Source organism: Crocodylus siamensis, chromosome 10, assembly GCF_052110815.1.
Source record: "Crocodylus siamensis isolate JL-2025a chromosome 10, ASM5211081v1, whole genome shotgun sequence".
Classification (NCBI taxonomy): domain Eukaryota; kingdom Metazoa; phylum Chordata; order Crocodylia; family Crocodylidae; genus Crocodylus; species Crocodylus siamensis.
The window spans coordinates 59,574,711-59,587,069 of NC_143404.1; the positions used below are offsets into that span (position 1 = coordinate 59,574,711).

A 12,359-nucleotide genomic window follows, 5' to 3' on the forward strand; every position below is an offset into this window, starting at 1 on the left:
ATTATTTATTGGCACTGAAAGCCTCTATTACACTTGCAAATCTGGATACACCTTTACAAGGTCTCTCTGCTGAAGCTTTGCTAGAACATGTATTTCTAATCTACTGCAAGCTAAAAGCCTTCTGGGGTCCACATTACTTCAGAACAATTCCTCCCCCCCTTTACTGGCTCTTTCTCCAGGATGCGAACATAAGATGCTTCTTGAGGATTTGGGAGATTTCCCCCAAACTTGAGGGTGATTAGTTCCGAGGTTTTGGACGTAGCTTGTTTTACAGAAGTGGGACCTGCTTTGCAGATCTCGGCTCTAACAGAGGATGGAGTTGTTCGGATCCCGGGTTCTGTTTCAACCCCAGGTTCAGCTAAACGTTTGTATGCTAAAACCCTCAAAAGATCCCATGAGAAACGGCAACATCTGGTTTGGCGACGTGCAAACTTTTTCCTGTTTTAATTACATTTTTCCATCCTTGGGACTAGAACAAAAGAACGCCTGTATCTGAGGCTCACTTTTAGGGAGCTGAAACTTTGTCTCTGCATGTTACAAAGCAATGAGACTTCAGTAGTAGCATTATCGGAGACGCCTTCCACACCAACAGCCTATTAAGTGTCACATTGGCAAGAGCAAGGGTAGGCAATACAGTGACTGCAATGCCACCACTGGCTTTCCCTATCATTGATGGCAGAAGAGCACGTGATTCCTGATGTACACAAGGCAAAAACTCTCATACAGACATGGCCCACATGCGTCTCTATGGCCAACGTTGTGAAAAAAGCATCTGTGCCAAGAAAGCAAGAACTCAGGGCAGCTGTCTCTGGGAAAGCTGTCCTGTTGGCTAATGTATAAAATGGCTGGAATCCAGCAAAGGTTTCATAGGCTGGCAGGAGGCCAGTGAAGCTCTACCAGAGAAGCTCTGTCTGCATACAGAAGTAAAAAGCAAAGAAGCTGAGGTACGTTTGAACGGTTCGTTGTTTTGTTTTTTTCAGAAAAAAAATTCTCTTTCCATCTTCAAAGCCCAATCTGAGCTGCGGGACCATATTTAAATACTGGGCTAGCAAAGAGACTCCTCACATGATTTGGGCATGAAAAAGGAGGAGGAATGTTAACAAGAGAGATCAAACCCATTCACTTGATACCAAAACCAGTTGTTATCGAAGCCTCTCCCAGTTTCCATTTCCTGCCAAATGAAGAAACACTCATGCCCATTTAAAGTCCCTTTTTGTGGCTGTGTTTGTGATCTGGGTTTGTGGTGTGACAGGATTAGTTTACCCTGCAATCCTCTTAAAATGTCTTTCTGTGTGGTTGTCTTTTCATCTTTCAGTGCTCTAGCGCTGGGATTAAAGGGAACCAGACTTTATTCCACAAGTCTGGGGTGATAAACCACTTTCCAGAATTAGTTGCCCAGAGTCACAATTCATACTGGAAAAAACATTTTGACTTGAACTTTAATTAGGCAGTTTCATGATAGTGCATTTTGCATGTCTGTTCCCACTTCCGCTATGGTCTTGTATGTGATCCTGGGTGAAACCACACGGGTTATTTTGGAGGGAGCACAGGACATCTCATGCAGTGGATCTCACGGAATTACCTCCGGATATATTTTCATGTACTGTTTCACACATTTGCAGTATTTCTCTTGTTTCCATGGGCTTTTAATCAACCTCACTCAAACCTCCTCTTTAAGTTGCAGGGACATGTGTATCTTCAGGTTCGTTCTGAGGTGGCTGTGTTGTCATTGGAATGGTTTGCAAAAGCAGATTCATTATGAAACTCTGGCTGGCTTGTTTACAGACCCTGTGAATCCCACTCGAGAGCTGAATGACCAAGCGGCTATTGATCTCTCCACATAAACGGAGTGTACTTCACAGAGGGGAAACTGAGGCCCAGCTTGGTTATATGTCTAAGAATGGTATGGCATGAATCTGCAGTAGACTTGGCTGCAGACCCTAGGAGTGTGTGCTTCCTCTGTTCAGCTTCCTTGCTTTTGTAGCATGTGGGGTTCCTCGGTTTTCCCCGTGCTGTCCTTGGTTGCATTCTCTCTCCCCTTTGACTCCATCTTTTTAGTTGATCTTACACTGACAACAAGAAGAGGCTTCTTTTTTGCTTGTGAAATCCTTGGAAGCAGCTCACCCGTGTAGAACAGCTCTGCATTACCCCTGTCACTGGAAGGGGCATGCTCTGCCTGGCTGACCTTTCTGAATGTGAACAGCTGCACTTGCTCTGCACAAGCAGTGCAGGAGATAATGAAGGTATTTCTCAGTTTGCACAGGTGCCATGTGGCACCCTCAATCAAAGGAGCTCTGCAACATATGGATTTCCCAGTCCTAAGGTGAACTGATAGCGGTAAAATCACCCTAAACAACACTGCCTGAGTACATGGCTAATAAACTAGATGATTCTCATTAATATAGGTGCTTCACTCTCTAGAAGTGTCAGTTTACTTACTGGAGAAATGTTTAAAGGGATCTCGCCATGACTTCCAAGCCCCTGAAACTGTCTAATGTAATCTATGACAGAGATGTCTTCCTTTGTTGAGTGGACTAGGTTTTTTTTTTTTTAAAAGGAAGTGGGGGATTTAGGGGGGAGGATTTGGAAGACTGGAAGCTGTTTTGTGTTCGTATTTTTTCTCCATCTTGAGCTCTGTTTGGATGAGTTTTGAGAGTTTGTAATTAATGGCTCAGGAGCTGCGTTTGTTCTGCACTGTTGCACGGTTCGGCACAATGGGCTCTTACATGTCCTGCACTACATACAGCATCCACAATAATTGCCCAGGTGAGAGAACCCGAGTTGCAGGAGCTGGCTAGCCCCTGAACCAGGTGTACCCCAAGCGAAGGACCTCCTCATAGAGTGGACACTCAAATCTCAGATCATAAACCATTGTAGAGTCCAAGCGTGGAAGGACTGTGAATATCGGCTCGGTTTGAATCAAGAGGCTCTAGTTTTCTAATAATTCAGAATTAGACCACAAAGCCTTTGCACATTGGATCACATTGATTAGCCAATTAATTTAGTAGATGTTCTCTGACAGTGGCAGGCATGGGATGCCTCTGGAAGGTAAATCCCAAATAGTGAGGGACCAACTTGCATGCTACTTTTTAATGGGATTTTTCTCTGTCCCAGTTGGTAGCACTCTCAAATCTTGCAGTACAGGGACTAATAACTATTTCTTTTCATTTTACATAAGAGACAGCTGCTGCTGGTGCTATTTTTATGGCAATATTAATCTCTAGCTAATAAAATGACTAATGCATCTGACTGAGAGAGGAGCGAATACATCTGAAGCAACATGTCTGTTTCTGTGATCTAAGCTGCACAGACCAAAGGGCTGGAAAACTGGGGCTCTTTGTTCAACATGGAAAGATGGGAAATGAGTACTGTGGTTAAATCTATGATTCAAAATTCAAGAAAAACTGGACAACAGTGAAAACCAGATCAAGGATGAGTATAATGGTTTAGCAAGGTCATGCAAGGACAAAAGCATAAAGGCTAAGTAGGGAAGGAATGAATAAGATAATTTAGAAAAATTAAATGCTTTCAAAGATAAACTTAATGGAGAACCTGGAGATGTACTGACCCATCAGCCTAATTTCAGTTCCTAAAAAGACTTACTCAATTCCTGGAAGGATGTAGCAAGAAGAGGGTCAGTAGGAATTTGTCCTTGGTCCATGACTATTCAATATTCTTATGAATGACTGGAATAATAGACTAGAGAGTAGACTTCTTAGCTTTACAAACCATACTGAGCGGGAAGTGGGGCTGCAAGCACTTCGGAGACCAGGATTAGAATTTCAAAAAGACCTTGGATATTGGAGAACTGCCTGAAAAAAGGAAGAGCTCCAACAAGAGCGAGTGCAAAGTACTACAGTTAAGTTGTTCTGTAGTCTGTATTTGTGCATTAGACTTCTCCAAGCGGCTAAGCGGTAATTTTGATGAGAAGGATCTGGGGGTTATAGGAGTTCACAAACTGAACATGTGTCAACATTGTCACAGTGTTGCAAAACAGCCTGCACTGTACTGGGATGCATAAACAGGAGTATCAGATATATGACAAGTGAAGTAATCATTGCACTCTTCTCTGCTGCTCAGTTTTCAGTGTCGTGCTTCAAGAAAGAAGTGAACCAGCTGGAAGGAATCCGAAAGAGAGGAAGAAAAATGATCAGAAGGCTAGAAAATATGCTCTGCTAGGAAAGGTTGGAAGAACTGAGTTTGCTTGGCTTAGAGGAGATGTGGTAACAGTCTTCACATACATCAGAGGTTATAGCTGTTTGTCATCTCCCCTAGGGATAGGGCAAGAAGTAATGGGTTTCAACTGCAGCACAATAAATTTTGATTAGATGTTGGAGGAAAACATCTTTCTAAGTGTAAACCGAGTGTGGGAATAGGTAACAGTTACTGGGAGGGGGTAAAGGCTGGAATCTCTGTGACCTAAATCCTCAGCTACCTCCCATTTTACACAGAAGGAAAGGAGGGCCTGGAGAGGCTCATTTAAAAATATGCCTAGTTATGAAAATTACACAAAAATTAGAGATACAGCTGAAGACATGCTTTATGCTAAAACTTTTGAATGTCTGACCCTAACTAATTTACTGGGGTTGTAATCACAGAAGCAGGTGTCAGAAGTTACCTTGCCCAGTACTCTCTAGCCTTAGCTTAATTACTAAACCTCCCCAAGTTTCAAAAAGCATTTCAGTTCCCTTCCACTGCCCCCAATCAGCTCAGTTGCTCGTGGGTATGGGGAGAGTTCACCACAAGTCGCATGGTATCACCCAAACCAGACAGATGCACAGCCCCTCGCCGTGCTGCCAGCCCTTGAAGAGGTGGGCTCTGCTGCAGCATGGCTTGAAAGCAGCAAGCAAGTGTCCTGTTTTGGATCGAGGAACCGAATCCCACAATAGAGGGACTGCCAGCGTATTCCTCCTGTCTCAACTGGAATCTACTTGCTTTGGGGTAAGAAAATAGGTCTTTAGGGGGAAGGGGGTGTGCTGCAGTGTGAATAACAAAAGACCATGCCCATCACCATCAGCACCAATAGCCAAGTAAAGCAGGCACGTGGAGACAGTGACTTCCTCGAAGTCGCACAGTAGCTTAGGACCGAAAGCCCCGCTCACGGAGCCAAGTGGCCTCTCACGCATCTTAGCTTGGATTTGCCATGGCCCGCAACACTTGCTGGTTACCTGAAGTGAGCATGCCCATTAGTCTTCCTGGTCCTTTCCAGAAGTTTGGCTGATCATTGCATGACAGACCTCCCTGTGGACAAACATCCCAACGTTATTGATGCTGCACGGGGGTGCGTGACTTGCACTCTATGGTGGCATCCCATGCCCTTTCCCTGGCTTATGTAGCGTATGTACGCGTAGGCCTCGGCCCCCGGCTCCTTCACTTCCGTTGCAGTCCTCTCATGGCCATCAACACCCGTGTCCTGTCCCGCAAGAGGCGCAGCCCCTCCCGGAGCAAACTCTAAAGGGAAAAGCCAGCAGAGCCCTTTCTCCCTGGCTGTCCCTTGCTTCGAGCAGAGACGTGAGCAGCCGTGTGGGTCTGAAGCCAGGTAAAGCCAGGGAAGGGCAGAGTTGCACTTTTACAGGCTAAGGGCTCTGCCCTGTGTCCACATTAAAGCTGGAAAGAAACCAGGTGGCACTCCCCTGGGGAAAGCAGAGGAGCCGCGGTGAGGAAGTAACATACCCCAGGGGAGGGCAGCAGGGCCCTGGAGGGAGACTGGACATGAACACCGTGTGCCCCGGCTGCTGGGGGGCATGGCGAGGTCCCACAGGCAGCGGTAGGGACGTGGCAGCAGCAAGCGGGGAGCTCCCACAGGCGTCCCCGGCGCTGCTGGCAGCAGGGTGGGGGGTGGCGAGCACCGACCCGTGGTCAGTGACCACCCGCAAGTGCCGCTGGCCACAGCGGTGGTGGCCGGCGGTGACCGCGGACTGCCCGCAGACGCCATCGGCGGTGTCAGCGGTGATGGGGGGGGTGACCGCCTGCAGGTGCTGCTGGCAGTGTCAACAGTGCCTTGTCGCAGGGAGCGCACCGCCAATCTCAGGGGTGCACATGCACCCGCATGCACCCCCTGGTGTCGCCAGTGCCTACGGACCAGGCCCAGGCCAGTCGTTCCGCTTCTCCAAGCACTAGTTGGGCTGCTGGCTGGCTCTTTTTTAATAGCTGGATGGCCTTTTTTATGGCATGAGAGTCACTACGCCCCTGCGGCTGGACTATGTTTATTGCACAGGTGACCAGTAAATGGCGCATGCGCCAGGGGCCAAACTGAACCCTGGTACCCCCCCACCCCGGGCCACTTCGCAGCTGACTTTTCCTTGCTGGTCTCAGCCTCGTTGGGTACCAGGCGGGATCAGGCAGCCCCGGGCCCATTGCTTCCCTTGCCTGGGCACCGGGGGCAGAGGAGCGCGTCTCCAGAGGGCGGCGGCCCCAGGCAGTGTCCGGCCCCGGCGGCGGGAGGCCCCGCTGAGAGGCAGGAGGCAGCACGTGGTGCGGCCCGCGCAGGACTACATGTCCCAGGAGCCCGCGGGCGGAGCATGCGCGCTGAGGCTCGGGGGCTATAAAAGGCCGTGCGCAGAGCTGCCAGGTCTCTTCCCGCCCGGGCTCTCGGCAGGTGCGCGGCTGGGGCGCAATCCGCCGCCATCCGGCCTGGCGCCCGGTGCCTGGCGCCTCCGCTGGCGGGAGCAGCATGGCCCGAGCACCCGGAGCCTGGCGAGGCGGTGAGTTTCTCCCCCCGGCCCAGGACGGTGCCCCCCTGGAAACCCTCCCCGCCGCGGGGCCGCCACGTGGGACGGCTCCTCCCTGCTGGGGCACGTGATGAGGACCCCCTTCTTTCCCCATCTGAGCGACAGTGCCGAGCCCTCGCTCCTCTCCAAGCCAAGTCTCGCCTGATGATCTCGCCGCCTCCCCGGGCCCGCCGCGAGCTGCGGCGCGGCCGCGTCGGTGGCGGGGGGCCCGCCCGGTCGGCTTGGGAGCCGCTGCGCGGGCGAGCCGTCAGTTTCCCAACGGCCTCGTTTCCCGTCCTTGGTAGGTGAAAGCCTGACCAGGAAAACGGGTTTCTTGACCTGGTAGCTGCTTGGATTTGCCTCCTCGCGCTATCTTTGCTGTTACCCGTCGTGGTAAATGCAAGGCTGTCCTGAGATTTGAACAGCCTCGCTTTCCCAAAAACCATGCTGTGTTTAGCTTTGGTGCTGTGGCTCTAGGTGACCAGCGAACTGTCTCTCAAATGTCAGGTTGAGACAGAGTAAGTGTTACGCCCTGGTCGGCTGGCGTCGACTCGCCTGCATGTCTGTGCTGGTGCCGTGGCAGGAACAGCATGGTCCTGGCCCTGGTGCTTTGGAGAGAACCAAAGCAAGTGACGGGTACTATGTTTCCCAGGCTTTACATCTCTTACATGCATGTAAAGTCCTTCTGTGGGCCCAGTCAGATGTTGGCTTAGAACTGGGTGTACTTTTTTTGTTGACAACTCAGTTTATAATTGTTAAATATTCTGATGCTCGTACCAATTTTGAGGTTGGGAGGCTAGTGGTCTAACTAATGTCATTCAGATGCATTCGGCTGCTGCTTGGATTACTCATGAATTCCCCCGTACCATCTTTTCTGCAGGGAATGCCAGGCCGTGTGCACGTAGACATGAGGATCCTCTGAAGGTAAATGCATGAGAAGTTTTAATTCTAGGCTGCTTGCACCGAAAGGGTCTGTCATTCTGTGGTACATGATGACTTAAACTTTTTTCCCCATCATATCGGCTATGCTGATTTCTTGAATTCAAGCCAAATTGTCTGATTCCACAGATGCGCCAAAAAAAAAAAAAGGGGGGGGGGGGCGGGGGAAATCTCCACTTTGCTTTCCAAGTCCAGTGCATGTTAACAGGCTTCACACGCAGGCCTGCGTGCGTATAGCAAAGTACACGGCTGTGCACGCTGCTTTGAAGGCAGGTGGCGCTTGCGGGTGCTGTTTGCATATATGTTAATAATAGCTTACTCGTATATAACATTCGAGCTACAGGAAGCATTGCATGCATTTTCGCAGGTCAACGTGGAAGACGAAACCTGTTTTCGTGGGATCTACAGTAATGATGAAGGGATTCTTGTGAGAGTCCAAAATGGGATGGATTTAAGCAGTATCACTGCATTATTAAAAAAGGCCTGCTAGAGTTCTTTTAAAGATGACCTGGGATTTGGGAATAATGGATCAGTGATGGGAACGTGGGATTCAGAGCTGGTCCTGCCCTGCAGCCTTCAGTGACAAGGCAGAGGGAGAGGGCCCACGGCAGAAGCAGGAGCTCAGGCCTGTGAGGAGACTACATTTCCTAGGTGCCCCTGTGTGGAGCATGTGCACTGAGGCTCAAGGCCCTATAAAAAGTGGTGCACAGGGCTCGCGTGATCTCTCTTTGGGCCTCGGGGTAGGTGAGCAGTATCTGCCTCTGAAGGGGGCTGGTGCAGTCTGCCACCACTCTGGCGCCTGCCCCTTGCTTGGCTCATGCTGCCTCTCCTGTCTCCTCCCTTGGCCTGAAGCCCAGCACTGGTGCCTGTGATGATGGCTCTTTTTTTTTTCTATCATCACAGCGTTAGTGCTGACTGCTCTGCACCAGGCCAGCTCCTGGTTGATGTGTTGACATGAGCAGCCACAGCTTCTTCCCTGGTCTGTGCTTGTTACTAAGTTCTCCCATCTCTCCGCAGGTCCGGTGTGCTGGAGCAGCATGGGCCAAGCAGCCAGCGCCCAGTGCAGGGCAGGGGACCCACTCAGCCCTGCCATGCCCTGTGATGTTCTTCCTGGAGTTGCGGTGAGTCGTGGAGTGAAATCACTCTAGTCTGTGTAGTGGGGCTGGGGCCCCAGGGAGGGTCTGTAGCATCCCTTCTGGGCACTGCTGCCTTCCCCTGGGGCTTATTAGTTGTCCCTGTGGCTCTTCTGTCCTCCATGGTGTGGGGCTGACCCCTGCTGTCCCCAGGGAAGTACCTGGGCAGCCTGCTGGCAGATGCCATCCTGGGGCCAACACTTCAAACTAGCCCTGGTCCCATGTGGGTAGCGTGGTTGTACTAAGATGGGCACCATGTGGCTCCTTCCTGCTGGTGTATGTGATGACTTCTTTTCTTTCCCCATCTGAGCGACAGTGTTGAGTCCTCACTTCTCTTCAAGCCAAGTCTTGTCTGATGCACCAGCAGGGAAGGGTTTGTCCCTGCTCACTCACAGGATTGAACTTTCCTTGGCACTGATCTTGCTGCCTCTCTCTCTCTCTCTGGGTCCATGTTGGACATGTGGCTGTAGGACCACGCTTGGTGCAGATGGGTGAAATGGTGAGCTGAGACAGCTGGGAAGTGGCCAGGTTAACAGCAGGCAGACCTGTTTGGTCAGCTTTGGAGCTGCTGCCTGGAGCAAGTGGTAAGTTTCTGAATGGCCTCTTGCCTGTGGTCCTTGGTAGACTAAAATCCAACCAGGAAAAGACCTGCTTCCCCATGCTATTTTTCCCTAGAATCAGTTCCTAACTATTGTTAGCAAGGCTGTAGTGAGATCTGAACGGACCCAGTTTTCCAAAAATTGTGCTTTATTGAGCCTTGAAATGTCACCTACAGAGCCACAACACCAAGTGTAGTTCACTGGTTAAGTTGAGGCAGAGTAAGTATTGCATTCTGGTTAGCCACAGTGTTGATTTACCTCTGACAGTGTGTACTGGTGTCATGGCAGGAACAACTCTCCTGGCCCTCATGCTTTGGAGAGAACCAAAGCAAGTGACAGATATTATATTTCCCAGGCTCTGCATCTCTTGCATACATATATTCAGTCCTACTAGGGCCCAATCAAAGACTGGCTTAAAACAGAGTGAAATTCCTTCCTTTGCAAGCTTTTGGGCACATAAACCCTTCTTCAGGCTGAGGAGAATTCAAAGATTGTAAAAGTCCTCAAAAGCTTGCAAAGAGAAGAATTTTTTTTTGCTACTTTTTTAGTTGGTCTAATAAGATGATACACAAAGCCCTTGGGTCAGAGGTAATATCTCTTCGACCAGTACAGCTACAGAATAGATCCCTGTTAGTTGTAGCAATTTTGAGACTGGGAGGCCAGTGGTCTAACTGATGTCATTCAAATACATTCGGCTGCTGCTCCAAATACTCATGAATTCCCCCATACGATCTTTTCTACAGGGAATGCCAGGCCGTGTGCACGTAGACATGAGGATCCTCTGAAGGTAAATGCATGAGAAGCTTTAATTCTAGGCTACTTGCACCAAAAGAGTCTGTCATTCTGTGGTACATGATGACTTAAACTTTTTTCCCCATCATATCGGCTATGCTGATTTCTTGAATTCAAGCCAAATTGTCTGATTCCACAGATGCAAAAAAAAAAAAAAAATTTTTTTGTTTTTTCTTCTCTTTACTTCACTTTCCAAGTTCTTAGCATGCTTACAAACATGCCTGTGCAAGCATGTAGCAGAAGTATACTCCTGTGCAGACTGCTTTGGAGGCAGACAGCACTTGAGGGTGCTGTTTTCATATATGTGAATACAAGTTTGCTTGTATAACATTTGAGCTACAGGAAGTGTCGCATACACTTTCAGTTCTATATGGAAGACAAAGCTTGTTTCTGTGGGATCTACAGCAATGATGAAGGGTCTTGTGAATTCTGAGAGTCCAGAATGTTAAATGGCCTGTTTTGGTTCTCTTAAAATGACCTGGGATTTGAGGGTCAGTGGTCTAACCTTTTGTGTGTCGTGTAATGCCAAATGTCAGCAAGCACATATTTGGTAGGACTTGAAGTCCCCCTGAGACTAAAAGATCCTTGTCCAGATCTTACTTTTAAAGATACTTAGGGAATCAGGTTTTGCAAAGCACCTGTAGGCTGCTACTGGAACCTAAATGCCTTTGAAAATTTGGCCCTTGGTAATTACAGTTAATGGTGATGGCATAGGACACAGCAGGGAAGCTGAATTAAGGGGGGAATATTAATTGAGATACATAATAATGTGTTTAACACAATTTGGCTTTAGCTCATGAACAGCTTGTTCAACTCAACCCTTCAATTAAGGTCTAACATGCTGTGTTGCTGTAGGTCCCAGCAAGCAACTATTAGTGCAGCTACCACAGTTACTGTCTCTGGTACAGGGGAAGCATCTATAGGTAATTGCCTTTTCTGTCTCTAGTTTTATATCATTAACATCCACAAAGGCTGAATACCATGTGGTGGTTTGTGTGCAAGAGAGAACTTTTAGTGCATGTGACAAAACTGCTATTGCTGGCTCTGTGTTTACCCTCCTCCCCAACCTGTAGCATCCAATTCTTCAGAGCTGTGCTTGGCAAATTGCTGAACACTTCTGATTTAGTAAGCACAGACATGCCATGCTTTAGTGTGGTATGAGGACTTCTCTGGAGGGTCTGTCAAAAGCACATGGTCCTTTCATGCCTAATAAAACTAGCTAAAGACCTCATGGATAGCTCTCCTGTCTAAGCCTTCAGATCGAAATCCCAATAGGAGTCAATTGTCTCCAAAATCAGCTGATGTCCGATAACTAAATGTCGATTCTTTCTCTTGACAGGTCAAAGCAGAAGCTGGCCTACAGGCTGTTCTGTCTGGGTGAATTAGAAAGTTCTCCCCTGCTTATCACATGTACACTTGCCAAACAGACTGAAAGTAACCTTTCATCAAAGTTTGCTGTATCCACGTCACCCCACCATGAATTTCTTGACCAGATATCCCTCAAACTTAGTGGAAAACGACAAATATTTAATGTCCTGCCTCCATTAAGAGAAGCCAAGAGCTATGAATGTGTCAAAGTTTTGTGAGAATAAATTAATTGGAATGGATTTGGGAACATTCTTTATCTTTCTATGCAGTAACGTTGTTACTAGAAGGGCTGCATTCATCCTATGCAGATGGTTTCAATCTGCTTGTGGAATGGTAGTGGTTCTGGGGTAAATTGGCTGTATTGCTGCATGGAAGGCCTTGTAGCTGAAGTAGAACCTGGGTTTCTGCAAATAATCATTTGGGCATAAGCCCTCTTATAGGCTTCCTGACTATCATGCTTCTACTTGGCTTTCCACCTGTAAAATGGAGTTGGAGTGGATCTCCATAATTAGGGGATTTGGCTCAAAAGCTGGGTCTTCTTGTCTGTTTGTCAGCTGGGTGTGAGCAGTTGCTGCTCCCTGGGATAAGGCTGTTAGACACTTGGGTGAAATTAAGGAAAACAGTGGACATGGGGTCACCAACCCAGTGTGCATGCCAGTGTGGGGCACGTGAAGGCATTTTGCTTTGCTGTACATGCCTTGGGGCAAATGGTGGGGGAAGGGGTTGGGGCTGCACTGCCACAAGGATGGAGTCCCTTGCAATTCCCCTGCAATCTTAAGGTGTGAATGCACTCAGATGCTGTAGTTCAAGCAAAGAGC

General features: G+C 48.6%; 1 protein-coding gene, 1 long non-coding RNA gene and 3 other non-coding genes across 5 annotated transcripts; all 5 read left to right on the top strand.

Annotated features, from left to right (window-relative positions):
* Positions 1 to 904: 904 nt before the first annotated feature.
* Positions 905 to 4,929, top strand: LOC149856664 (uncharacterized). The gene is made up of 3 exons (XR_016444485.1): positions 905 to 944; positions 1,786 to 1,903; positions 4,081 to 4,929. It is a non-coding gene; the product is annotated as an uncharacterized LOC149856664 (long non-coding RNA).
* Positions 4,930 to 6,710: 1,781 nt separating this feature from the next.
* LOC149856665 (uncharacterized) lies at positions 6,711 to 11,780 on the top strand. The gene is made up of 6 exons (XM_090020631.1): positions 6,711 to 7,011; positions 7,591 to 7,634; positions 8,667 to 8,770; positions 9,253 to 9,366; positions 10,125 to 10,168; positions 11,513 to 11,780. The coding sequence occupies exons 1-4, from the start codon at positions 6,876 to 6,878 to the stop codon at positions 9,275 to 9,277; spliced, it is 309 nt and encodes a 102-aa protein (XP_089876757.1). The 5' UTR covers positions 6,711 to 6,875; the 3' UTR covers positions 9,278 to 9,366; positions 10,125 to 10,168; positions 11,513 to 11,780.
* Positions 7,690 to 7,779, top strand: LOC149856666 (small nucleolar SNORD12/SNORD106). The gene has a single exon (XR_016438408.1). It is a non-coding gene; the product is annotated as a small nucleolar SNORD12/SNORD106 (small nucleolar RNA).
* LOC149856667 (small nucleolar SNORD12/SNORD106) lies at positions 9,053 to 9,147 on the top strand. Its single transcript, XR_016438407.1, has one exon. It is a non-coding gene; the product is annotated as a small nucleolar SNORD12/SNORD106 (small nucleolar RNA).
* On the top strand, positions 10,224 to 10,313 carry LOC149856668 (small nucleolar SNORD12/SNORD106). Its single transcript, XR_016438409.1, has one exon. It is a non-coding gene; the product is annotated as a small nucleolar SNORD12/SNORD106 (small nucleolar RNA).
* Positions 11,781 to 12,359: the final 579 nt, after the last annotated feature.

Coding starts and splice junctions, on each gene's coding strand:
- LOC149856665 (XM_090020631.1), top strand. CDS start 6,876: ATGATCTCGCCGCCTCCCCGGGCCCGCCGCGAGCTGCGGCGCGGCCGC. Junction 7,635..8,666: donor GACATGAGGATCCTCTGAAG/GTAAATGCATGA, acceptor ATCTCTCCGCAG/GTCCGGTGTGCTGGAGCAGC. Junction 8,771..9,252: donor ATGTTCTTCCTGGAGTTGCG/GTGAGTCGTGGA, acceptor ATGTGGCTGTAG/GACCACGCTTGGTGCAGATG.